The 24,631-nt window shown below is 42.2% G+C and overlaps 1 protein-coding gene across 1 annotated transcript in view; it reads right to left on the bottom strand.

Moving 5' to 3' along the window:
• Positions 1-881: 881 nt before the first annotated feature.
• ABCB7 (ATP binding cassette subfamily B member 7) overlaps positions 882-24,631 on the bottom strand; it is a 35,801-nt gene continuing 12,051 nt past the window's right edge. Inside the window, exons 4-16 of the mRNA XM_066202366.1 lie at positions 23,977-24,096; positions 16,604-16,736; positions 15,495-15,763; positions 14,242-14,330; positions 13,632-13,719; positions 12,820-12,994; positions 11,266-11,423; positions 10,562-10,725; positions 10,266-10,395; positions 9,586-9,757; positions 5,936-6,039; positions 4,334-4,441; positions 882-1,858 (exon numbers count right to left, since the gene is read on the bottom strand). Coding sequence (XP_066058463.1) covers positions 1,640-1,858; positions 4,334-4,441; positions 5,936-6,039; positions 9,586-9,757; positions 10,266-10,395; positions 10,562-10,725; positions 11,266-11,423; positions 12,820-12,994; positions 13,632-13,719; positions 14,242-14,330; positions 15,495-15,763; positions 16,604-16,736; positions 23,977-24,096 — 1,929 coding nt within the window. The 3' untranslated portion in view covers positions 882-1,639. The remainder of the gene's footprint in view (positions 1,859-4,333; positions 4,442-5,935; positions 6,040-9,585; positions 9,758-10,265; positions 10,396-10,561; positions 10,726-11,265; positions 11,424-12,819; positions 12,995-13,631; positions 13,720-14,241; positions 14,331-15,494; positions 15,764-16,603; positions 16,737-23,976; positions 24,097-24,631) is intronic.

The raw sequence follows: 24,631 nt of genomic DNA, 5'->3' as shown, positions 1-24,631 counted from the left end.
CCAGGGCTCCTTCCAGGGCTGCAGGGGGATCTCTGCTCCATCCAGGGCTCCTTTCTGGGCTGCAGGAGGATCTCTGCTCCTTCCCGGGCTCCTTCCCAGGCTGCAGGAGGATCTCTGCTCCATCCAGGGCTCCTTTCTGGGCTGCAGGAGGATCTCTGCTCCTTCCCGGGCTCCTTCCCGGGCTGCAGGAGGATCTCTGCTCCATCCAGGGCTCCTTCCTGGGCTGCAGGAGGATCTCTGCTCCTTCCCGGGCTGCAGGAGGATCTCTGCTCCATCCAGGGCTCCTTCCTGGGCTGCAGGAGGATCTCTGCTCCTTCCCGGGCTGCAGGGGGATCTCTGCTCCATCCAGGGCTCCTTCCTGGGCTGCAGGAGGATCTCTGCTCCTTCCCAGGCTACAGGGGGATCTCTGCTCCATCCAGGGCTCCTTCCTGGGCTGCAGGAGGATCTCTGCTCCATCGGGGACCCCCATGGGCTGCAGGGAATCTCAGCTCCAGTGCCTGGAGCTCCTCCTGCCTCTCCTTCCCTGCCCTCGTGTCTGCAGGGCTGCTGCTCTCCCATGTTCCCACTCCTCTCTCTGGCTACTGTTGCTCTTACTCTTACAAGGCTTCTCCTCCCTTCCCAAATCCGCGATCCCAGCAGTGCATTGTCCTGTTGATGTGCTCAGCCTTGGCTCTGTTGGACACAGGGGAATCTCTGTCACCTTGTCCCCGAGGTGACCCCTGCAGCCCCCACCCAACCTGACACACCCACAGTGTCCTGCAGATCCCAGAGACTCAGGTTTCCTCCCACTGGAGAAGTTTAGGCTGTTGAAATGAGGAGATTATTACAGCAATGCTTTCAGCATTATCCAGGTCATTTTCTCATACATTAATGAGATAATAGAAATTTATGGAAGTCTTTATTGAATCTTAATTGCTCCCTAAGACCATGACTGAACTAGAAAGAGTGAGTGCATTCTGCTTTGACTACTACAGCAGATGCTGATGATACAGAATCCTGAACTCAGATTTCTTCATTTTTCACTTAAAAATGCTGTTAGCTTTCCTTTAGAATAACACCAATCCATTTCCTGATAGTGCAGTATGAAAGGTGCTTCTGAAGGGTGAGAGGGGTGATTCCAATATTTAGTTTGCTACTAGAAGCCTAATATTCTGTTGAGACTCTTTGCAAGGAAGATGATTTTAAACCAGAACACCACTGTAGAATTTAAAAGGCATCTTCCTCACAGGCAAATGAGCTCAAATTAGCCCAATTACAATTAAAACATGACGCATTTATCAGCCATCAATGATGAGAAATAATGTAAATCAAGGACAAGTCTGTTTACAATTTAATAATCCACATCAGGCGACTACCAGGAGAATTTACCAATGCCTAAAAATTGCCATAAATTACACCCTTGCTTCAGAAGTTTAAAGTTTTTGAAAAAGCTCAGCTGTTGTAGATGCCACTGAATATTAGAGATTCCTAAAGATGTAAAAATAGAACTCCTTTGGTTGAAATTATGTCCCTCTGTGAAACTGTAAAATCCAAAAACTGCAAACCCCAGAAGTTTTTGAATGCTGACTTAAAAACAAGAGCTGCATTTCACTGTGTTCTTGTGCATTTTTAACCTGCTATACAAGATCCAGGATCCTATTCAGCACGAACAGTTCCCACAGCCTTTCACACTGTTGATAATTTCTTCTTCTAGCTTCTTCCTTTCCTCCTCTTTGGATGTCTGGTTATTTCTCTCCTCCCAGGCTGGGTGGTTGTGAGCGTGGAGCACTTTGCTGCTCTGTGTGTGCCACATCTCATAGTAGAGATTGCTGGGATTTGCCAGGAGCTCTGCGTGGGTACCGCGTTCTGCCACTTTACCCTGCAAAACAAGGGCAGGAAGTCAGGAATGCACATTCCCACATCCTGAGGAATAGGCCAGCCTATGGACCACAGTTCCACAGTATGGATTAGAGCAGTTGTTAATGAGGAGGAGCTTGAAACAGCAAGGAAGGATTGACTGCACAGCGCACTCACTTGTGTGGGCGCTGCCAGCTGAAAACAAGGAGCTGTGCTCTTCTCAGACTGCAGGTGCCTTTTGTCCATCTGGACAAAATCCAAAGCTCACCAGCATGGAAAGTTTTACTATCTAAACTTGAATTATCTAAAGTAAATGAGGACCTCTATATGAGGAGCAAGGTGTTCAACTACTCCTGCAAAGGTCACGTGAATGTACCAAAATAAACACGTATTTGTCTTTGCTCAGTAACAGCCACACATGAAGAGGTTGAAAGAGAAGAGCAGACAGAGAGGGGTTTGTGTTAGACAAGCAAAGCACATCGAAATCCTGAAAACAGTGTAAACTGTGCTTTTATGGGTGCTCTGTAGCTTGTGACACTGCAACCACCGCCAGGAAAATTGTGGGAGCAGCTCAGTTCTCTGGGCTGTTCTCAGAGCAGAGATGAGTTACTGACTTTCAGCATGGGAAGGAAGAGCTGGAGAGGAGAATTCCATGAGAATTCCAATGCTCCAGAGAAGCAAACTCATTTTTTACTCTGAGAGACACATTCACTGACTTCAAATTAAACTAATATATTAACTCACTTTCCAGCTACTTTTCCTTCTGGGAAAGGATGCCATTACACAGAACACCACATGGATTTGATATCAGTTCTAAATTTTGATCTACAATTAAATCTACCTCCTTGTGACATCTGCTGATGGACAAGCTGAGAAAAAAAATTGGGTCTTGGCACTTCTATTAGTAGTTGTGCCAGTGGAATCTGAGCAAACATACACTTGATCAACAGAACCGCAGAATTTACTCAAATCCTTTAAGTGATTAATTTGGAGTAGAGACCAGGTTTTGAATCATGGCTTTTTTTTAAATAACTCTTGACCAATCCTCAAAAATGGACCTTCTCTGCTCAGCTCCACAGCATCAGGATCTGCATCATTGCTCCAACATTTACTCGCTCAGGAATGATTCTGATTTCACCTCAGCAAAGGTGCTGGAACTGTGACTCCATGATGAACACTGCTAAGCAAAACCAGCCACAGTCACCCTCTGGCTCAACCCTGCTCCTGAGCCTTGGTTATCTGGCTGCTAAGACATCAATCCCGCCGGGAATGCTGCAGCACGCGGCAGCGCTGCCTCCCTCATCCACAATTCCATCCTTCAGCAAAGGGAGCACCCTGGCTCCTTCACAGTTCGAGGCTGTGCTTTTATTTTTAATTTAACAGTTACACTACAACACAAAACACGCTCTTAGGAAGCTGTGAAAACTTGCATGGAAAACAAAAAGCTGCCAATCGCCTTGTGACACGTTACAAAACGTTTGTGAGATGTTTCAACGTGCACTTGTAGGAAGGGTACACCTTAGGAGAGAGTTTTTCAGCAAAAGCTGAAAAAACAAAGCAGATCAAAACCAAATAAAAACTCCAAGGAGCACTGCAAGTGATTTATTCCACTACTTTATCCTGAGATCCATATAAAGCTGAGTTTTGTGTAGCACATGTCACTATTTCATAAAGTACAGTTCTAATTGTCCATGAAATCACTGAATGTAGTGTAAGAATAATTTATTTGCTTTTAGCTGTGTATTTTAAGTCACTAAAGACACCTATGAGCACAAGCTTATAAATAGCAGCTGATAAAAATGAATGCAGAGATAAATTTAACATCTATTATCAGCAGATTAGAGCACTGTGCTTTCAGCATTATCAGTTAAAAGAATAATTATGAAGTTATCATAAGGGCATTTGTTTATTTGGAATTTCTTCCAGATATGGATAATAGAGAAAAAAATGGACTTTGGATGAGCATGAGGTAACAGCTGAATGCTGATATTTGGGAATCAAATGTTGAAACATGTTGGTTTTTTCTTAGAAAAGAAGCCTACAGAAAGGGAACAATCACACTTTTCTACAGGTACAACAGAGAATGGTGCTCAGGTTTTTAACATAATTAGGTTGAACAATCCTGCAATAGTTCTATCTGCATGGAAACAGAACATGCTGTCCTCTCTCTTTCCACAGAGAGGAAAAAATGGATGTAGGTGAAAAACAGACACTCAGCAATGAGAGTGAAGTGTAAATTGGGGGAACACATTAGGAAACTGGACAGAAGCATGCAAAAAATTAGATTAAAAACATGCAACAGTAAGGCATAAAAATAACAACATACAGGACACTCACACATGCCAAGCAGGGGCTGGAATTTTCAAACACTGCTCATTTCCAAAGAAAAACTCCCAGCAGCTTGGTGGGAGTGTAACAATTCCAACTGGACACACGGAGTCCCTTAACCCCATTGTGACATGATGTGAAAGTCACCCAGCACCAAGTGAGCCCTCACCTGATCCAGCACGATGATCTCATCTGCATCCACCACCGTGGACAACCTGTGGGCAATGAAAATCGACGTCCGGTGCTTCACCATGTCCCTCATGGCTTTGAGAATGTTCTGCAAGATTGGAAGAGACACAAACTCTTACATGCTCCTGAGTGAGATGAGGAGAAATAAAAAGCTGCTGGAAATATGCAAATCACCGTAAATAAGTTTTGAAAATCATCTCTGGCACTGCTAAAGCTTCCCAATAACAAACAGCCAAGAGAATGTACAGGAGAAACAGAAGAGTCCCAAACATGAAATATCTGTGGTTTTGCTAAAGCCTCAAACTAAAAAAAAAAAGCTTGTATTCACAGAAAAACACAGCTATCCCCAGGGACAGAGGAAGAGACATGTCATTTCATTTCAGGAAAAACTTCCCCACGGAACCATGCTACACAAGCAGCAAACAGCAGTAAAAGCATCTGAAAATAAGAACTCCTCGTGGTTGTAATATTAATGCTTTCCCATGACTGTTAAAGGAAAAAAAAACCCTCTCAGTGTTATGCCAATGTGGAACAAAGGCAGAGCAATTCTGGGAATCATCTATCTATGCAGTGTTTCCTTTGGGAGCTCTATGCCAGCATCCCTCTGCAAGGAGCGCTGACTGGGAATTTGTGCCCTCACTACTGTAAGTGAAGTGTCCACTTTATTCCCTGAATTTTTTTGTCAGAAAACATTTCCATTCCCAGGCATACTCTTGTGGAAAAGCCCCATTTTCATTTGCTGTCTTCCAAGTGCATTTGTACTCTGAAACTTTCTGCTTTGCTTATGGCTCCTGCATAGATACAGCAAAACAAGAGAGGAATAATCTGAGAACTGAGTGTGATATGGACATTTCTGGCCCATGAGGAAGCTGTGCTACATTTCAGTGCTGTGCTCTATGGATCTACAGCTCATCCTCTGGATTCTCTGCATCTGGAAAATGAAAGTAATTTAGTGATTACAGGTCAATAAATTCACTCAATAATCTGCATAAGTGAACAGAGCCGTAGCTTAGCTCATTTTTGATGACATTCGTTTGGGAAATTACTGTTGGTGCTGAGAGTTCTGTGCTTAAGCAAAGATGTTGTTCTGAAGGCTGATGCAGCTCTTGTCACAATGTCACCACATGCATGTCACAGCCCTTCCTGAGGAATGAACACCAGCACTGCATGTCACACCTACTGCTCAACAAACAAGGGGGGTCTGTCCTGTATTATGTCCCAACTATTTAGAAGGCTTTTTTGATGGATGCTAGATGGCATCTAAACACCTTCTGAAGTGGACAAGCTTCACACTTCATGGCCACCTGCACCAGCTGCAAAGGAAGAATGTGTCAAGATGAATGGGACTTCCAGAGTGGAAACAGAAAATATGCCACAGACAGCTGATATCCTTCACAGTGTCCAGGGAGATGGACTGAGCATCTCTGCTCTTCACGACAACAACTTAGACACAGCATCTCTTAATAATACTGAGAAAACACTTGCAAAAGAACAGAATTCTAGGAGGAAAAGAACATGGAAAAGCATCAGAATCAAGTATCATTGCATTCCTTGTATTTCAGAATTTTCTATCCCAATTTACCTCTTCTGTAATTGAATCTAAAGATGATGTGGCTTCATCATAGAGAAAAATAAGTGGCTCCTTTAACATTGCTCTAGCAATTGCAACTCTTTGCTTTTCTCCTCCTGGATGAGGGGGAAAGAGGAAAAAAAAGAAAAAAGATTAAGTTACAATTGTGATAATCTAAATTCAACAGCAGACATGATTTTTGAGGGTTGGTTGTTGGCTTTTTCCCTTTTTTTAATAGACATCATAGTCACTGCCGACAAATGTCTGACATGTTACATAAGATAGCACACAAGTTCCTGCTCCCTGGTAAATTTAGTGATTCAAGATTACTCATCCTTTTGGAAAAGGACAGAACTATTTTGTATCTGCTCCAAGGCAAGTCTGACACAGGTGAGTAACAATGCTGTACAGTTACTCACTCTGTACACCTGGGAGTAGGAGCCCATTCACCTGGCCTAAGGTCTGCTCCATCCAGTAACTCTGCTCACACAAATGCAGTTTTCTTTCACCACTGCTCTGTCCACATCTGCTGTATTTGATTTCAGATATCTTGCTCACACATTGTGTCTTTCAGGTCTCTCCTTGATCTTCATCCAACTTCCCACTCCGTAATGGCAAATTTCATTCAAGAACAGTCAATATTGTACTGAAAAACACCTTCAGCCTGCAATCTACAGCCTGGTCGTTTCTCATATAACTCAGTTTCAGACTAGTTTCCTTCCTAAACAATTCTTACAGCCAACATCTACTCAAGAATAACTCAGGGCAACTTTTACAGACAGGAAAACAGGTGCATTTGAGAACTTAAAATCTGCTAAACATTTGGTACGCGATGCAAACACATCACATTTCTGCACTTGTCCTCCTTTGTTTTATTCAAGACTTCAAAACATTCCATTTAATACTATCATATTCTTGTTAATATTCCATTTCTATCAGGAGAGAACACGCTTTTCTAAACCATTTAAAAGGCTGGTGGTAATGCTGCAGTTCACATTTTAAACTGTCTTTGGCAGAACTCAGGAGCAATTAGAACCGTGTGATTTACTCAGACTGTTTTATTGTGCTCTCCCTCCCCTGTACAGCATCTTCAAAACTCACAGCTTGACAATATCCAGGTTTGAAAGACATATTTCAGTAACCAGCTCCCTCATATTTGCAGCAGATCCACTTGTCTCATGCTGTTTCACATTCAGCACAGTAACTATTCCATTCACAAAGCCAGGGATTTGGGGTTGTTGCAGCTCTGCCTATTACACATCTATTAGACAACACTGATGTGGGTTCTACTTGGAACAGCCCAAACAACTTGTTTTTCATTCTTTATTCTTGATGAATCAATCCTTGAGAACAGTAAGAACTGCACAAAATGCTGCATCACCACTTAAATTGGCAAATCTGTCATTGCAGCCAAAATTTTGTTTTACCATTTTGCACATAAACCCCTGGATTTTAAAGAGAACCACTTCAATTCACACAGCTTTTACCCACCCTATTCCTGCCACAAAACAGAACAAATCAGGACTTTGTGTTCTCCTCAGACACGAAGAAGCCTCACCCAACTTAAAAAAAAAAAACAAACCACAAACTGATTCTGAAATGAATCCAATACATATCTTTGTAAGAATTTAGGGAGCCAATTTACTATTGAGAGGACAGTAGATTCCAATTAGCAGTAGCTTTTTACAGAGCCACTGAAGGAACTCAGAGCCTTCCATTTGTTATCTCCAGTCCTTTGAACAATGACACCATTTCTGAGAGCACTAGCCTGAGACTCCTGTACCCTGGCTGCACACATTCCTGAAGCTTGCTTACTACTGGTATTTGTCAATTCTCACATAACTGTTGAAAATAAGAAACTGAAGCTGTTCTTTCAGTGGCAGATGCCTTCTCAGAGCTCAAAAGAATTGCATTGTCTTATTTTACACACTCTTTCTTCTTTAAATACGAACAAAGCAGGGAAAGAACACAATTCCCTTACCTTTCCCTACACCACCTTGGTGGAAGCACTGGTGGGTTGATGCTTATGACCATCCCAGTGGCAGCACAGACTGAAGGATGGAGGAAAGGCAGAACCCATTTTCAGAAAGGTTCTGTTACAGGAGTCTTGAGGTCAGAAGGAAACTCCAGCATATACACACACAATGCTCCAGACTCAGAAAGGGACACAGAATCATGCAGGTTGGAAAAGCCCCACAACACCATGGAGCCCAACTGCTCCCCCAGACACCCCTGCCAAGGCCACCACTGCCCCATGTCCCCAAGTGCCACATCCACACGGCTGTTAAATCCCTCCAGGCATGAGGAGTCCACCACTGCCCTGAGCAGTCTGATCAAACCTTTGGGTGAAGAATTTTTTCCTAAAATCCAATCTAAACCTCAACATAAGGTTAGGGCTTTGAGCAGCCTGGTCTAGTGAAAGATGCCCCTGCACACAGCAGGAGGGTTGGTTTAGATGATTTTTAGAAGGTTCCCTCCAACTGAAACTATTCTGTTCTTTTATAAACACCAAGACATTTCAAACCTATTGTCAGTCAAATCCTCTTTCTAGCAATTACTAGTGTGGGGAGACAGGCAAGACAAATCTTTCATTGTTAGCACGATTCTCTTCAGTTCTGCCAGTACCTATTTAGCACCTTCTATTCCCTCACCCAGATCTGTGCTTCACATATTTTATTTCCCTTTTAGGTCTCTGCATAATCCCCTTCTGCAGCATGCACACTTTCTCCTGCATGCATGCTCTGGGTACAGGCTGCACCCTCTGATCTCCTGTTTCAAAGGCACCAGGACTCCCGACTGCAGCAGCCGCAGAGAAAGAAATTCCCCCTCAAAACTGTCTCTGCAACAGGCAGCACCTCTGTCTGCACCCACTGCATCCCTCAGCACGAGCAGGCCCAAAGCACACACAACGTTCCCAATTCTAGTCCACTACCCAAACACATAATGAGAAAAATCATTTTTACTTAGATGTACCTCCAGCCTCACTTACAATCTCATTTAACACTATTCCCTGAAAATACATTCTTTTGAATATCTTACAGACTACAGCTGCCTCAAACTGCAGACCTTCATATTAATATTTAGCCTTTACAGGTGGGTATTTTGGGCTCCTCTCTACAAGGACATTGAGGGGCTGGAGTGTGTCCAGAGATGGGAGCAGAGCTGGGGAGGGGTCTGGAACACAACTCCTTTGAGGAGCAGCTGAGGGAACTGGGGGGACTCAGCCTGGAGGAAAGGAGGCTCAGGTGGGCTCTGCACAATTCCCTGACAAGAGGGGGCAGGCAGGTGGGGCTCAGACTCCGCTCCAGGGAACAAAGGAACAGGATGAGGGGAAATGATCTCAATCTGTTCCACGGGAGGTTCAGGTTGGATGAGAGGAAGGATTTCTTCACTAAAGGATCACGCATTGGAACATGCTGCCCAGGGCAGTGGTGGAGTCACCATCCCTGGAAGTGTTCCAAAAAGGAGTGAATGTGGCCCTTGGTGATGTGGTTTAGTGGGCATGGTGGGATTTAACCAAAGGTTGGACTTGATCTTGGAGATCCTCTCCCACCTTAATGATTCTGTGTTATAAGCTAAACAAGCTAAAAGCAAACCTGAGGACTAAACTCTGCACAAAACTTTGAAGCAGCAGAAGGGACACAAAGAAGCTGGGAGCCAACCTGAGAGCTTGAGTCCTCTCTCCCCAACCTGGGTGTTGTATCCGTTGGGCATCCTGAGGATGGCGTCGTGGATCCCCGCCAGCCTGGCCACCGCGTACACCTGCTCCGCCGTGGCCGCCGTGTTCCCGTACAGCAGGTTGTAGTAGATGGTGTTGTGGAAGAGAACAGCGTCCTGCAGTTGTGGGAAGCACATGTCAAATAAGAAACCGTGAACAACAGCTTCAAAACTGGCCCCAGCCCGTGAAAAAAAAATCAGCGCAGAACGGCTTGTATTTTTCTTTACGAAGCCTGAAGGTAAAAGTGTTTGGGGAAATTTCTTTTCCCAAAAAAGGGATTAATGTATTTTATGTCCTAAATATGTATGTCATGCATACTTTCACCATTTTGCTAACTCATTACGAGTGGTAATCAACTATAACGCTAAATCACTTATAACTGGAGGCACCTTCTCATGGGGAGGTTTAAACACATTTCAGAAATTGGATCTATATGATGATGCATATAAAAACATAATATTTCCTGGGGGGAAAAAAGTCTAGTTCCTTTGAAAGTCACCATGTAACACCACTGCATTAGGACTGGCCTTCACTGAACCAGTGCCAGATACTGAGAATTACTATTACTATAGACCAGAATTGCTGTTACAATGCACTGTCTGGGGAGAAGGAAACATGGAATACCTGAGGCACAACTCCTATTGCCTTTCTCAGACTTTCCAAACTGACATCTTGGATATTCTGTCCAGCAACATAAATATTTCCTTTCTGAGGTTCGTAGAAACGAAATAATAACCTCACAATGGTGCTTTTCCTGGAATTGAGAAGAATTGAAGTTGATGTTACATCCTGGTTTGCCATTTACAATCTCCAATCGGAACCGATGTACACACAAAATGAATAAAAAAGCAAACACAAGCAGCACAACATTTAAGAAACTGAATTCTGCATTGATTGGCATATTTAGTCCATTTACCCACCCTGACCCACTACCTCCTACAATGGCCACTTTCTTTCCTGCAGGGACTTCAAAGGACACTCCAGCAAGGACTTTCTGCCCTTCCAGGTATTCAAAATGCACATTGTCAAAGGCGATGGAAGCAGTCTGGGGGGTGACCTGCAGGGGTGGAGCCAGCTCTTTGTCCTATGAAAAGAAGAGTTCCACTTTATCTGCTGCCCTGAAATTATCTCCAACACTTGAACAAGCTCAACAGTCCCTTTCCCACCTCAGAAAAAGGCAAACAGACACTCCAGCTCAGATATGTGGAAAATAACCATAATTTGCTGCACAAGTGACATTGGTTTGCTCCTCCTTTTCCCCAAAGGAGGTAAAAATTCCTGCTGTAAACACTCTGCCTCATAGCTTCTTTTGCAATATATTCTGCATCATTAATTACCAATAAAAATGTAAGCATGAGGCATGCATACTTAAATTTAAAAAAATCCTCAATATAAACACAGCTTCCATTAAGTAATTTTTGCTTCTCTGCAAGAAAAAAAATAATCAACTGCTATTGCAGTAACTGCACTTAAAGAGGAGGCAGAACAGCAACCTCACACACAACAACTCTTCCAATGAATAGAAATTAAACCTGGAAGATCAGAACGTGGTGAAATGATGGCATTGCCACAAGCAGCCCTGTTAAATGCCCAGATACTTTAAGGAAAATAAGCTGCTACTTACTTTAATTTTGGTATCTACACTGAGAAGTGTAAACAAGGTATTCATATCTATCAGTGCTTGTCTTGTCTCTCTGTACACTGTTCCCAGGAAGTTTAGGGGCAGAGAAAGCTGGAACAGCAATCCATTCACCATTACCAGATCTCCAACAGAAAGGCTGCCTTAAGACAAAAGGAGTGTGAGAGCATAAGGAGACTTGAAGGGTTTTCCTTTTAGGATGCACCAAAAGAAAGAATCAAGTCAATCAAACATCATTTCTTTTATCCCATTTCTAAACCCAGATGTTTAAAAAGCAAATAAAACCCCAGAACCCATTCCCAGATTTTACAGAGAGGTGCTTGAAACAAATGGCAATGTTTGTGTGGATTTCACTTTTAAAAAGATATAGTAGCACTGGTAAGTAGGGCCAGCAGCCTATACAATAGCAGACTGTAAAATCCACAGAGAGGCCTAAGAAAGTTAAAGGGGGAGGAAATAAAATATGGAAGCACAAATCAGGAAAGACAATCTTAAGTGCAATTACAGACAAATCCCAATGACAGAATTTGTCATGATCAAGAGAGAGCTTTCATACTGTATGTACCACAGAGCTGCTAAAACACACTGAGAACCTCTGGGCAGCTCCGTATCAAACAGGCTGATCAAGGGAAAACTCAGGATGTCACAGCAGCTAAAGGTAAGTGGCAGGTCAGTTCAGCTGAAACAGGCCCAGAAAGATGATTTAAAGCCATATTTCTACCATCCTGCTTCAAGCTATTCTAAATCTTCCTAAGAACAGCCATAAACCGCACCTACTGACTGATCTGTTCAGAGTAACCCTTCCCTGCCCTGGCAGCTTTAAAAAGGGCAAAGCAGATGCAAGAAAGAGCACATGGTATAAAGGTCTGCCCTTCAAACACTTCTGGATGTTAACAGTCTTTAAAGCATCATTATTTTTACTCTAAAAGCACCTTGCTTTAGCAGAGCTATCCCAATTCTGTATTTGAAGCTTGCACTGTGTCTTCCTAATCAAGCAGGCTTTACTTTATGTAGTAAATTAGACAAGTATAGAACAGACGGAAGCAATTCTTTTAATAATGTGCCCTTATTAATGGAAGGAAAGTGAATTATTGGTTACAAAACTACTGGAGACAAAGCACATACAGTGGTCTATATACACCGAGTCTTGCCAACATGGGAAGGGAGAAGGGCAAAAAGAAAGGATCTTTGTAGAATGTCCACAGAAATATTTTTATCTATAGAAGTGCCTTTCAAAAGCCTTCAAGAAAAACTTCCTGAAGTGACATTTTCTTGGGATCTTTCTTTAACTGCTAAACTTTTATAATGTTTTTGACAAAATCATAGTATGATTGAAAGAGTCATGGAGAGAGAGATATAATGGAATTAATAATACCCCAAGAAGTAGAAATATGGACAAAACTTAAGCAAAAAACTCTCAACCAAAACCTCTCAAAACGAACTCTCACATCAATCCTCAGTTAATTAAAACTAACACCTCTGCTATGGATGAACTGAGGTAAAGGAGGCTCATTTTAGGCTTACAGACAGGTGAGTTACCTGCAACAATGCCCTGGCTGGCGAGCACCATGATGGCTGTTAAACCCACACTAAATATAGCGCTCTGGCCAAAGTTGAGGAGAGCTAAAGTAGAGGTAGTCTTCAGGGAGGCATTTTCATAGGTCTTCAGGAACTCATCATACCGTTGGGCTTCGTATTTTTCATTATTGAAATACTACAATATAAACAAAAGTGGTAAACGTGACAGCGACAAACATGTCGGACTGTTTAAGTGGCTGTAAAATCCGATATGAACAGACTGAGTGCACTCACACACACAACTGCTCTCCAACAGTTCTAACAACTGAAGGAAAATCACAGAATATCCTGGAAGGGACTCACGAGGATCATCCAGTCCAGCTCCTGTGCCCAGGACACCCCAACAATCCCACTCTGTCTGAGAGCATCGTCTAAACACTCCTGGAGCTCTGGCAGCCTCAGGGCCGTGCCCATTCCCTGGGAGCCTGTTCAGTGCCCCACCACCTTCTGGGGGGAAGAACCTTTCCCCAATATCCAACCTAAGCCTCCTCTTCAAGACTAAGTTTACTCTTTACTCAGAAATTGATGGTCAAGGTGATTCAGCCATGAAAGAAACTTCTCACACTTTATTAACAAAGAGAATTTTTTTTCCAGCCCCCGCTAACAACCTTCCTGCTACTCTGTCAATGCCACGCACTACTCTTCAAATGAATAATGCTTAAAAATATGCTATTGCTCCAAATATGCAGCCCTTTAAAGATGAATCATATGACTCACTTCCCTAAGGCTGACAGAAGCAAGACAAAGAGCCTGGTAGTAAAGACTGGCCTTACCTTCACAGTCTCATAATTCAGGAGCGAGTCAATGGCAGCATTACCAGCATCGTTGTCAGCTTTGTTCATTTCTATCCGAAACTTAGTCCTGGGAAAGGAAGGTCTGATGCAGTCACTGATGCCTCAGATTTTGGCTTTTGTATTTTTCAAATCCTGTACTGCATTAGTGTATGACTCCAAACTCCATACAGAGTGTTAGTTAAGTGTCTCCACATTTTAGTCAGACAGAACAATTCCTCTAGGCCCGAAATCCAAGGACACTCTACTGCCTCAGGCCCCAAAAGGTGTTGACAAAAGTGAAAAGGGGGGAGCAAACTGGGGGAATGTGACTTCATTATCTGAAGCTGTAATTGGAGGATTAACCCCAGATATGTAAATGGACCAAACCTGTAACTGTCTGAAAAACTTGTGACCATCATCAGTCTTGGGTACGGCCTCGGAGGCGTTTGACTGCCCAAGGCGATCCTATTGAAGGCCTTTAATAAATGCCCACTTTATTCTCTTAATCTTGTCTAGCCTCTGCTCTCGGCAGCCACTGCGAGGCATCATCACAGGTTCAGGCTGAGGCACCAGAGCACCCTGAGGGCTGTGAGGGCAGGAGCTGCCTTACCTCCACTGTGTGACTCCTATCGTGAACGCTGCGTAGGCTCCCAGTGTCCCCAGAGTGACCAAAGCAAACTCGGCACCACATTTGTAATACTGAGAGAGTTCAAATCAAATGAAAACAAAACAAAAAAAAGAGTCATCATCATCATCAAAACTTTGCTGTTGTCTCCAGCTAAGCTATCCTAATTTTAAGACAAGAAATGATGGTCCCTCCCAACACAATCTCTGCTCTGAACAGCTTAAGGCTAAATAAAAGCTTAAACTCAAAAGAAAAGCAGCAAGAAGGATTTAGATGAAAAAGATTAGAGGCAATAACCAAGAGCTAGTGTATATAATACTGCAAAGTTATTTTTCACATTATAAAACATAAATGCTGCTGATGCTTGTGCTGTTTTCACAAATAAGTATTTGTTTCCATGCTTTTTCAATGGATTTTAGAAGAAAGCTGAAGACTGTAGAAGAATAAATAAATGGCCTTGAAAAACAACTTAGGAAGCATTTTCTGTACTTCAGGGCACATCAGGAGAGAAAAGCCCTAAGGAGGGTTGGCTGACAGCCAGCCTGGTCTGTAACTTCCACTGGTTAGAAACTGTAACCTCACATCAACAGGCATTTCACTGTTCCATTCAAACTTGATTAAGTCCTTCTAAAAAGGCAAACAACCAGAACAAGATTCTTGTTTTTAATTTAGTCTGAGATACATAATCAAGATTCAGACTTTTGCACCCAAATAATACCCAAAGAGCCTGACTTCAAAGACAGAACATCTGATTTATTTCACAGAAGTTTAAATTTCAGGGTATTAAGCTTAAAACCTGCCAGGAGAAGCCTATTTTCCAAAAGCTAATTTTCACTTTTAAGTTCTCGGTAAGTCCAGATCAGTGTTCAGGAAAGAGCCAATAATCACTCCCTCCTCCATCCTGAATACACTAAACCACAACATTTTTATTCTGTTTCCTCGCTATTCACCTGGGTATATTTGATACTTGAGTGCACAGTTTCCTTTTCTAGTTTCATTTTTCCAACAATTCTGAAGAAAAACATTAAAAACTGTCCACATAAATGCAACTGGCTGAAGAGAGACCTTAAATGTAAAAATAATCTCAAATAAGCTTATTTGAAGTAACTGAAATCTGAAAACTATGGATTGCTCTCTTTTACAGTAGTTGCTACCACCTTGTAAACTCAATTATTATTATTAACAGTCAGTAGACTTTGGTGAGAGCATGACTCCTTAATGAGACAATTCCAACTTACCAGAATTCCACTGACCAGAGCCACTTCAAACATTGTGGGCCCCAGGTTAAACACTAAAGCACTGAGAACAAAGCTGATGCCCCTGGTGCCTCTGTCGATGGTTTTTGACAGTGCCCCTGTTTGCCTGCTTAGATGGAAGGCCAGATCCAGGTTGTGAAGGTGCAGGAAAACATTCTTGGCAATCCTCCTGATTGAATTTTGAGCTACTTTCCCAAATACTGCATTTCTCGCTTCATTAAATAACGCTGCCCCAGCTCTTGAGATACCATCTAAAAAGGGATGAAAAAGTTTACAAAATGAAAATAATTATATTTTCAACTTCCCTTCATGCATGAAATTACACTAGACTCATTCTTTATATATTTTCAACAATTTTAGTTCAAAGGTAATTTATACTTAATTGGCCCAAGCTTTATGCAATTTTTCATTTATAAACCATTGTGCACACATTTAAATCAGTTTCTTTTGCAGCTGGTTATAAGAAAGAGCAGGATATATAATCAAGAATAATTTCTATGAGCATTATTTCGTTTTTTAATTGGAATACCAGAAGCAAGGTCAGAGAATATTGGGAACAGACATCAACAAAGAGTAACTATGAAATAGTTAGAACACTCTGAGGGCTGGAGCCCCTCTGCTCTGGGGGCAGGCTGGCAGAGCTGGGGGTGTTCATCTGGAGAAGGGGAGGCTACAGGAAGACCCCAGAGCCCCTTGCAGGGCCCAAAGGGGCTCCGGGAGAGCTGGAGAGGGAATGGGGACAAGGGATGGAAGGACAGGACACAGGGAATGGCTTCCCACTGCCAGAGGACAGGGCTGGATGGGAGATTGGGCAGGAACTGTTCCCTGGGAGGGCGGGCAGGCCCTGGCACAGGGCAGAGCAGTTGTGGCTGCCCCTGGATCCCTGGCAGTGCCCAAGGCCAGGCTGGACAGGAATCGCACCCAGGGACAGTGGGAGGTGTTCCTGCCCATGGATGACCATGAAGGTCCCTTCCAGCCCAAAGCACTGGGTGGTTCTGTGATTCCCAGGCAGCTGTGACGCTCAGCAGTGCCATGGGCAGGAGCTGAGCCCTTCCCTCCCTCCCTCCCTCCCTCCACTGGGGATCACTCACAGCCCACGAGCACGGCCGTTGCCAGGGTGGCCACGGTGCTCGGCGCGTCGCCGAGGTTGAGCACGTTCCCAGACACCTGGTTGAGGTTGTCCACTGCATATTTAAACATGAAGGGAACCAGTATGTTCATGGCCTGAAAGCAGGAGCACACCAATTAGACCATCTGCATTAAAACATGCATGGAGCATGACTGCTCTTTTATGAAATTGCTCTGCTGTAACATTTAGTCCTTCAGCACTTCGTGCAGGTGAGTTGGCTCTTTATGGCAAGCACAATGTTCTCCGCTGTTAAATCCTTGCTGCTGGGACTGCAGCGTTACTTTGTCTCTCTCACTGTCTCCTTTTAAATCGTGAATTCTATCCCCAACAAACCACACTGCAAAGGCCCTTGAAGTGAGGCTGAGCTCTCAAGACAGCATGGCAAGGCCAGGAAATGAATCAAGCAGCAGCCACTGCATGGCACACAGTGCTACTAAATTGTGTCATCATTTGGAGCTGTTTGCTCTTTGTGATGCTGACAGTATTCAGTGTGAAGAAGCGCTGGTACACAGGAAACCACTCACCTGCACTTTGCTAACACTGGGTCACTGGGACGGATTAAACCAAAGTTTCTGGGAGGTCAAAGAAAATAAACCAACCTCTCCTTTGTCTCTGTTAATACTCCCCTAAAACTTAAATAATCCTTCACATTTGCAGCATCACTCCAAACATGAACTTGGTATCAGCATTAACCCTGGGGTTTGGCACAGCAGCACAAAAGACTTTCTGTACAGTCTGTAAGACACTACTAATTACTGTACAAATACGAATTTTCAAATAGAAAAGTCACATCCACCACCTAGCACCCAGTGTGTCAACAGTGGTGGCCCCTCTAGATGTGAAACCCCAAACAAATGGATATGTAAACACACCAATTTCAGCAGTCTTTTATTTGCACAACTGTAGCACAAGAAAATATGAAAAATCTCACACAATATATAAAATTCCTAAGTCTTGTTAAGGCACCATGGTTACATTGCTCAGTTACACCAACAAGAAAGACAATTTACAGACAAACTTCACGAAATTAATAGAATTACTTAATTCAAACTGCTCCTAACTGTTGAGATTTAAAAATACGGACACAGCTTTTTTAGTTGTGTCCGTATTTAGTTGAACAAGTATGCCCTACAATCTTACAATCATAGCAGATGTTTAAACACTTCACAGCTAGTTGACTTTGCTTAAAGTTGGGCTTTTTTTTTTTAGTATTTGGAAAAAAACTTTTGGGGAGATGACAAATTATTTTACATGAGAAGAAACAAAAAACAGAAACCAGATTGATACAGATATTTCAGATCTCTCCACCAAATGTTTTGGATACCCACTTCGATCTCAATTGTATTTAGGGACATCTGTCAGAGCTGAAAGCCCAGGGAAAAAAAACTGTAAATTAACTGCATAAAACTAGATTTTGAGAGAAATGAGTGATAAAGTCATTCTTAAGTTCAGTCCAAATCCAAGGGGGAAGACAGACTTCCAGAAGTTCTCAATGACTGTCCCAGTATCTAGTATTCCCAGTTTTGCAAATTATGGCAAATAGTGGAAGGTACAAACTCCACCAAGCAGAGTAATTGGGAGTTTTGAAAATATTTTTGTAAAGTACACATTTAAAGAAAAAAAAAATGTAGGGTTCCAATTTTTTTGAATCTATGCTGTTAATTTTTTTACAGAGTGTTTTAGGCTAAAGATTTCAATGCAAATGAGGAAGGAATTAATTCTCTCCTCTTCCCCACATGTCCTCTATGAAACACATTATAAAGAACACCTCAAAATTCTCAACACAGCAGAATTTAGATAACTCCTGAGAGGTGATACATGAGATTTGAGGGCACCTGGGTGAGGTTAGTGCTGGTTTCTTGGAGACTGAAAGCAGCTGAAAGACCAGGTCCTACTTCAAACATTCCTCTGGAACTTGTCCGGGGCAGGCTGAGAGTCCTTCAGCCACAGCTCCCCTTCTAACAGATGGGAATTGTGGAGACCTCAAATCCCTCTCCCTTCCCCAGGATAAACAACTCCACTTTGCCTTCAGGGATACTGAAACTCGATTTTGGGGTGGCATTTTGTTCTTAATAAAGATGAATCTACTGCCATGTGTGTTCCAGTGACAACTAACATGACAAAGTGCAAGTTTTCCCGGGAGAGACCTCTCAGGAGAAAATAAGAATATTGTAATGTAGATGGTCTTCATTTGCTGCAGATTCTCACAAATCTCTCTGCAGGGATTTTATTCCTCACTAGACTGTGCTACACTACAGGTAGTTTTGAAATAGAACTACAGATATATTTAAAGTCCATTTAAAGAAAAGAAATGTATTCTTTAAACCGCTGTTCTCCACTCACAATTAATTTAGCTGGTAACAGCCTACAATTTTGCAGAAATGTCTTCTTTTACATCAATATAATTCTTCCCAATAGAGTTTTAAATGAAATTTAAAGCTTGGTCTCAGGTTATAGTTGTTCTGACTCCTGGAGGGTAAAGCTTGAATAAGAACAAGGCAGCGTGGTATTGCATTTCATTAGCAATCAAGACAGTCTGCTTTCCAGTAATTTAAAAAGAAAAAAGTTAATCTTACAAAGTTTATAGCAAGAGATGAGAGGCCATTATTAGAAACAGGCCTTTCCTACTCAATTTGTTAAGTCAATGAGATCACGTTCATAGTAATGGCAACAAAATTTCATCCTTCTGCATAAATTCACAGTTCTCTCTTTGTATTTGCTGGCACAGAACAAAAAGCTTTAAGCACACCTTGGTAGACCATGAAAATCTACCATGAAAAACAATTGTCTTACACAATATATCTGTACATGCTTCCCTCCTCTGCCTAATGCCTGAAAGCTTGATAACAATTCCCATTAAAAGGACTCTCTTAATATGAATTTGTACATTTTCTATTTCTGGGTTTGAATTAATAGCATATCCTTGCTTGAATTTATTGGAAAGCAAATACAGCATCCCATGAAATCATCCCAACTCAATTGCCCACATTTAACAGCAGGTTGCCCTAGAATGAATCATGAGTAAATGAGTTTAAACATTTTTTTAATGACTGCACTGTTTTAAGCTGACAGTGCAATATCATCTTTATTCCCCCATGGGACTACACCACTTTTAAGGCAAACAGCCTTATCTTTCATTTTGCTCTTCCCAGCATTTTTTGATTAATAAAGATGATGAATTCATGACAGGCTGAGCCCCAACAAGATAAAACCGGTCCATGGCAAACTGTTCTTTTGCCAATAATTCAGTGAGAAACGCTGGCATGGAGATGACTGAATTTATCTCTGGACCAATATAAACACACACACACCCAACAGCTCCATTTGTGGAGACACACACGGAAATCTCCAACCCCTGTGGAGGCAAGACTGCTAAAGAAGCTCCAAAATGTGCTTCACATGAGGGAAGAAGCACCTGGCTTCATGGCTTCTTCATATTTAATGATGATTTGAACTACACTTTTTCCAGTAGGGAAAAACCCCAAACCGATTTTAAATATTTTTCACCTGAAACTCCTCGAAAAGCTAACAATTTCTAAAGGTTTATTGCAATTATCTAACTCCATCTGAGCCCCCTGAAAGAGCTCAAACACCGAGATCACAGGACCATGCTTCACTGATCAGACAGATATCGTTATCTTCGAATGCAGGCAGAATTTGCAATTCAAGCCTTGTGTCCTGCCTCCTTAGCCAACCATTCCTGCTCTGAAACTTAGGAATTAGCAGTCAGTAGAAATGCAGAGAGTCTGAAAGAATTCTTTGGCTCATGAATAACACATGCCTGCTCTGTGACCAGGAGGCCAAAACCCATTGCAGGCTGACAGAGGTGACATGTGATTTTGTCATATTCATGTGTTTAATCCAGCTCCTCAGAAGCCTGAGTACTTTTTTTCCTTGTGCCACAGAAGAAAAAGGGAAGAAATGGCAAAGTAAGGAAGCATTTGCTATACATTCACCAGCAGAGAAGCCAAAAAAAGGGGGGAGAACATAGAATAAAACTCAGGTATGCAGAACCTGAGCAGGCTGAGCTATGTGTCTGAAAACACAGATAATACCCCACGTACTCCTCTCACCTTCCTTCCTCTTGTGTCCTTCAGATTGTGCACACACATCTAGATAGGCTATAAATATTTAAGGTAAAAATTTAAAGTGTGTCATAATAATACAACAGATCTTGCAAGGAAGAAAAGACCTCACCAGCCCTGGAGCAGACTCCATCCCGTCATAAAAAGCCATACTAACAGCTCGCTTTGAAGGCTCACAATACCACTGGCAGTTATGTGGAGACAAAAAGGAACCAAAAATCACAATAATTTGTTCAATGGCAGGCAACTGGGCCCCACAAAAGGCGTCAAGACAGATTCTAACTGCAGGCTCTTCAGTGCTGCGCACAAACTGGCTTTTGTTTTCAAAGTGTATTTTACTGAACTGGAAGATTTAAAGAGACAAATTATTTATCAAGCAGCAGGACAAGGAGAAATGAACTCCAGCTGTTTTGTGGGTAAGTAACCAAATTAAACTGGGGGTGTATTCCTTACATTTTTCCCCTATGGCTGAGAATTTCATAACCTACCTGTCCTCTGTGATTCCTTTTTCAGTTTCCAGAATAAAACTGAAGCCACCTTACAGCCTCTATATTTTAACTGGAAACCTAATGTTGTGAATTCAGAGCTTTAAAAACCTGAAAATCTTTTGTCAAACTCAGAAGGAATTGGCCAAAAGGCTTACAGAAGTGTTTCTTTTGGGAGAAGGTGACTTGCAGCAGCCATCATGACCATACAGTTCTCTATGCAAACCCTCTCAGAACAGGGGCCTTTAGACAAAATCCACAATAAGGATGTAAATCCTTCAGTCACAGAATTCATTTTGCTCCACAGTGAACAAAGAAATCAGGCCAGGACTGCAGTGAGGAGAAAAACATGCTGGTGTTCCTGTGCTGACACAATTATATAGCAGAAAAACTTTAACAAACAGCTTGTGTGGTCTGTGGAGTGCACTGTAATTAACCTCACAAGCAACCAGAACAAAGGGCTCCCAAATGGGATAACGAGGAAACCACACACAATTACACATGGTCCAGGAAAGATACAGGTAAACCACTTTGTACTGCATTTTCTCCAGGACAAAGTGACCTTTGCTGTGCTCTGAAGGGCAGCAGATGTTCAGGGCTCAAAGATGTGACAGACCCACTACAGCTCTGGAATAAACTACTGCACATCACTTGTGTCACACTGACACACATACTCAGTATGTGTAAAGTATGAAGCAACTCAAGAGAAGTTCTACCCAAAAAGGAAGAGAGAGCACAGCCCTTGAGATGTGGGGTAACTCCTTAATTTGCAGTTATCCAACACAGCTTTGAAATGACAGAACAAAACAAAGAACAGTTATATTTTCCATAGAGAGCTTACTGTGTGTTTCCCCAAAGAAATCCTTGTTTGCTCAAACAAGCATTCTCACAAAACACTTCTGTTTCTAACAAGCCTCTCCTAAAACCTGGGCAAAGCTCAACAGGTTTTCTGCTTTTCTTCTGAGAGTCTGCTCTGGACATCAGGGCTTCTGGGCTGCCTTGTACAAATGTAAAAGTGTAAGAGAACACTTAAGAGATCCAAATACCCAGTTACTTCCCCAAAGAGCAGTTCAATGATTTTCTGAAAGGAGAAACATCTCTCTCTCTCTCAATAGAAATATAATAGCTTTTTTTTACACCAAATACGGAGCTATTTGCAAGAGTCAAGGCATCCTGGTCATCAATTCTGTTTTCTTAACCCCCTCCAGAAAGCTGCTTGAAACATTAATAAGACTTCTTAAAGGCAGGGTACAGTGCTGCCACATGCAGGATTAGAGGCTGGATTCACATTCTCCATCATATTCATATAACACTACAAATTAGGGAATAGGGAAGTGGGGAGAAAAAGAGAAAAAATGCTTCAAACATTTAAAAATTGCCTTCAGATTATTATTAACATTACTAATAAGAGTCTTTAAAAAGGAAGCGAGTTAGAATAATTTTCATATCCACCTGGTAGATCTACATTACGAAACCTTAAGGCATCTGCATTTTGAGCAATTTCCCCCAGAGATTTAAAATGCAGTGGAAAGCATTGCTGTGTGTTTTGCCCAGGCACACAAAACGGGGGGAAGCTCACTTGCACAGTCCAGCCATATTCTGCATGTCATCACCTGCATTATCAGCAGCATCCTGAACTGCAGCACAACCCAAATATCTGCTCGAGACAGTACCCACGAGTACCTGAGAGATAAAAACCTCTTGAGAAAGCACTGTAGACCAGCAATTCCTCTTCAGCTCACAAAAACAAGCACATTTCTCTCCCAAGCACTCCTCTCTTAACACCTACAGAGCTGAAATGTGTCTCTTCTCTCTTTTCATAACACGGCAATGGTGCTGAGTGCTAATATTAGCTTTATGTTTGGTTAAAATTGCTGTACTTAAAAGCAACCCAGCTGAGCTGTATGTCTCAATGGAATTCACAAAACTTCCTCTCAGTATTTTGCAATCAAATTTTTCTTTTCTTTTTTTAATTTAAAGCAAAAGGAAGCTAACATTTGCTCTTCTGAACTATTTCTACAAGGTTTGCACAGAATTTGAATTAGATCCCCTTTTAATCTGCAGAACACTTTTGCGTCCCAAATTCTTTGAAAGAACAAATAAACACTAATGTTGTTGTAGGTAAGAATAGAAGATCCTTTCACACAATGAAATAAAAGTAAGAGCAAACCTCCCTTTCATAATCCAAGACTACATGAAGAATCATTTGAATGAAAGCAGGGTTGTTAAATAAGGTTATACAGCTTCTCTCATATTAGGACACCGGAGGAATCCCCAAAACAATTAATTCCTCTGTTACCTCATAGAGAAATATCAACAGAGTGGAGTTCAAATCCCCTTCCAACAGCACAGCAAGACTTGAGAATAGGCACCACCACACTGATCAAGTTCAGGGTTGAGAACAGCCACAGAGCCTTGAAGAAATCCTGTCTGACAGCACCACACAAGAAGTGAACAGTCTTTAACTCTCATTTCCAGTCATTTCTCAGGTAAATAATTAACCAGCAATGGAAAATCCTGGGCTAAAATAATGGGATCAAGGAAAACAAAACTTCTGGTTGTCATCATCACCTCCCTAAACATGCACAAGGGTATTACCTGCAGGTACACCCTGTTCCAAAACCCAAGTTATTATTTCTCACATACGTTCCTGTGAAAAACCCAGACACCTTAAGAGCACAAAAGCCCTTAAATACTAGAAAAGAACATCATTCCCAGTACAGGTGAACAGCAACTGTGAGAGTAGAACAAGCCCCTGTTGTTACCTTGGCACTGGCCAGGAAGCCCAGGGAGACAGCGACCCTGGCGCGCAGGTCGGGCCGGTCCTTGGGCCACACGTAGGACAGCATGGCCCGGATGATCTTCCTGCCATCGATCTCCTTCAGCTGTGGGAAAGGACAAACAGAGGCTCTGCCTTACAAACAGACCTTGGCAAGGAAAATAACGATAAATAAGAACGAATTCTGTACATTTGGATCACTTCTGTGTTTTATTTGATAGGACGCAGACACTTGACAAGGTCTGAGACTGGGACTGCCTATGAGCATTTCAAGCTGGAAGTTTTTAGGTTTATATCTATGACATGCCTTTAAAATGTTCCACGTTCTCCAGAGTGCAGGTCTGGCTGGCTGCAACTCAAACATAGAAAGCCACAATTCCCCATCTGGAAACACCTGATAGAACAAACAAACTGACCCTTCTTTTTTATTTCCTCAAGATTGCTGTACAGAATTCAAGGGCATGCTGCTTCTTTTTTGGAAGATGCTTTAAAATAGCTTAGAAACAACAGGAGAGAAATGCAAAAAAATTAACAAAATAACTAAGGCAAGAAGGAAGCCTGAATGGTCCACAATAAACCTAAACAATTTGGAGAACATTGTCTGACACTGGACAATGAAGGTTCACAAGGCAGAAGATGTA

Source organism: Chamaea fasciata, unplaced genomic scaffold (genome assembly GCF_029207755.1).
Source record: "Chamaea fasciata isolate MVZ Bird 193981 ecotype frontalis unplaced genomic scaffold, bChaFas1.0.hap1 SCAF_22, whole genome shotgun sequence".
NCBI lineage: Eukaryota > Metazoa > Chordata > Aves > Passeriformes > Sylviidae > Chamaea > Chamaea fasciata.
Note: the sequence above shows the minus strand (reverse complement) of the source record. Positions and strands in the feature narration are given on the sequence as shown.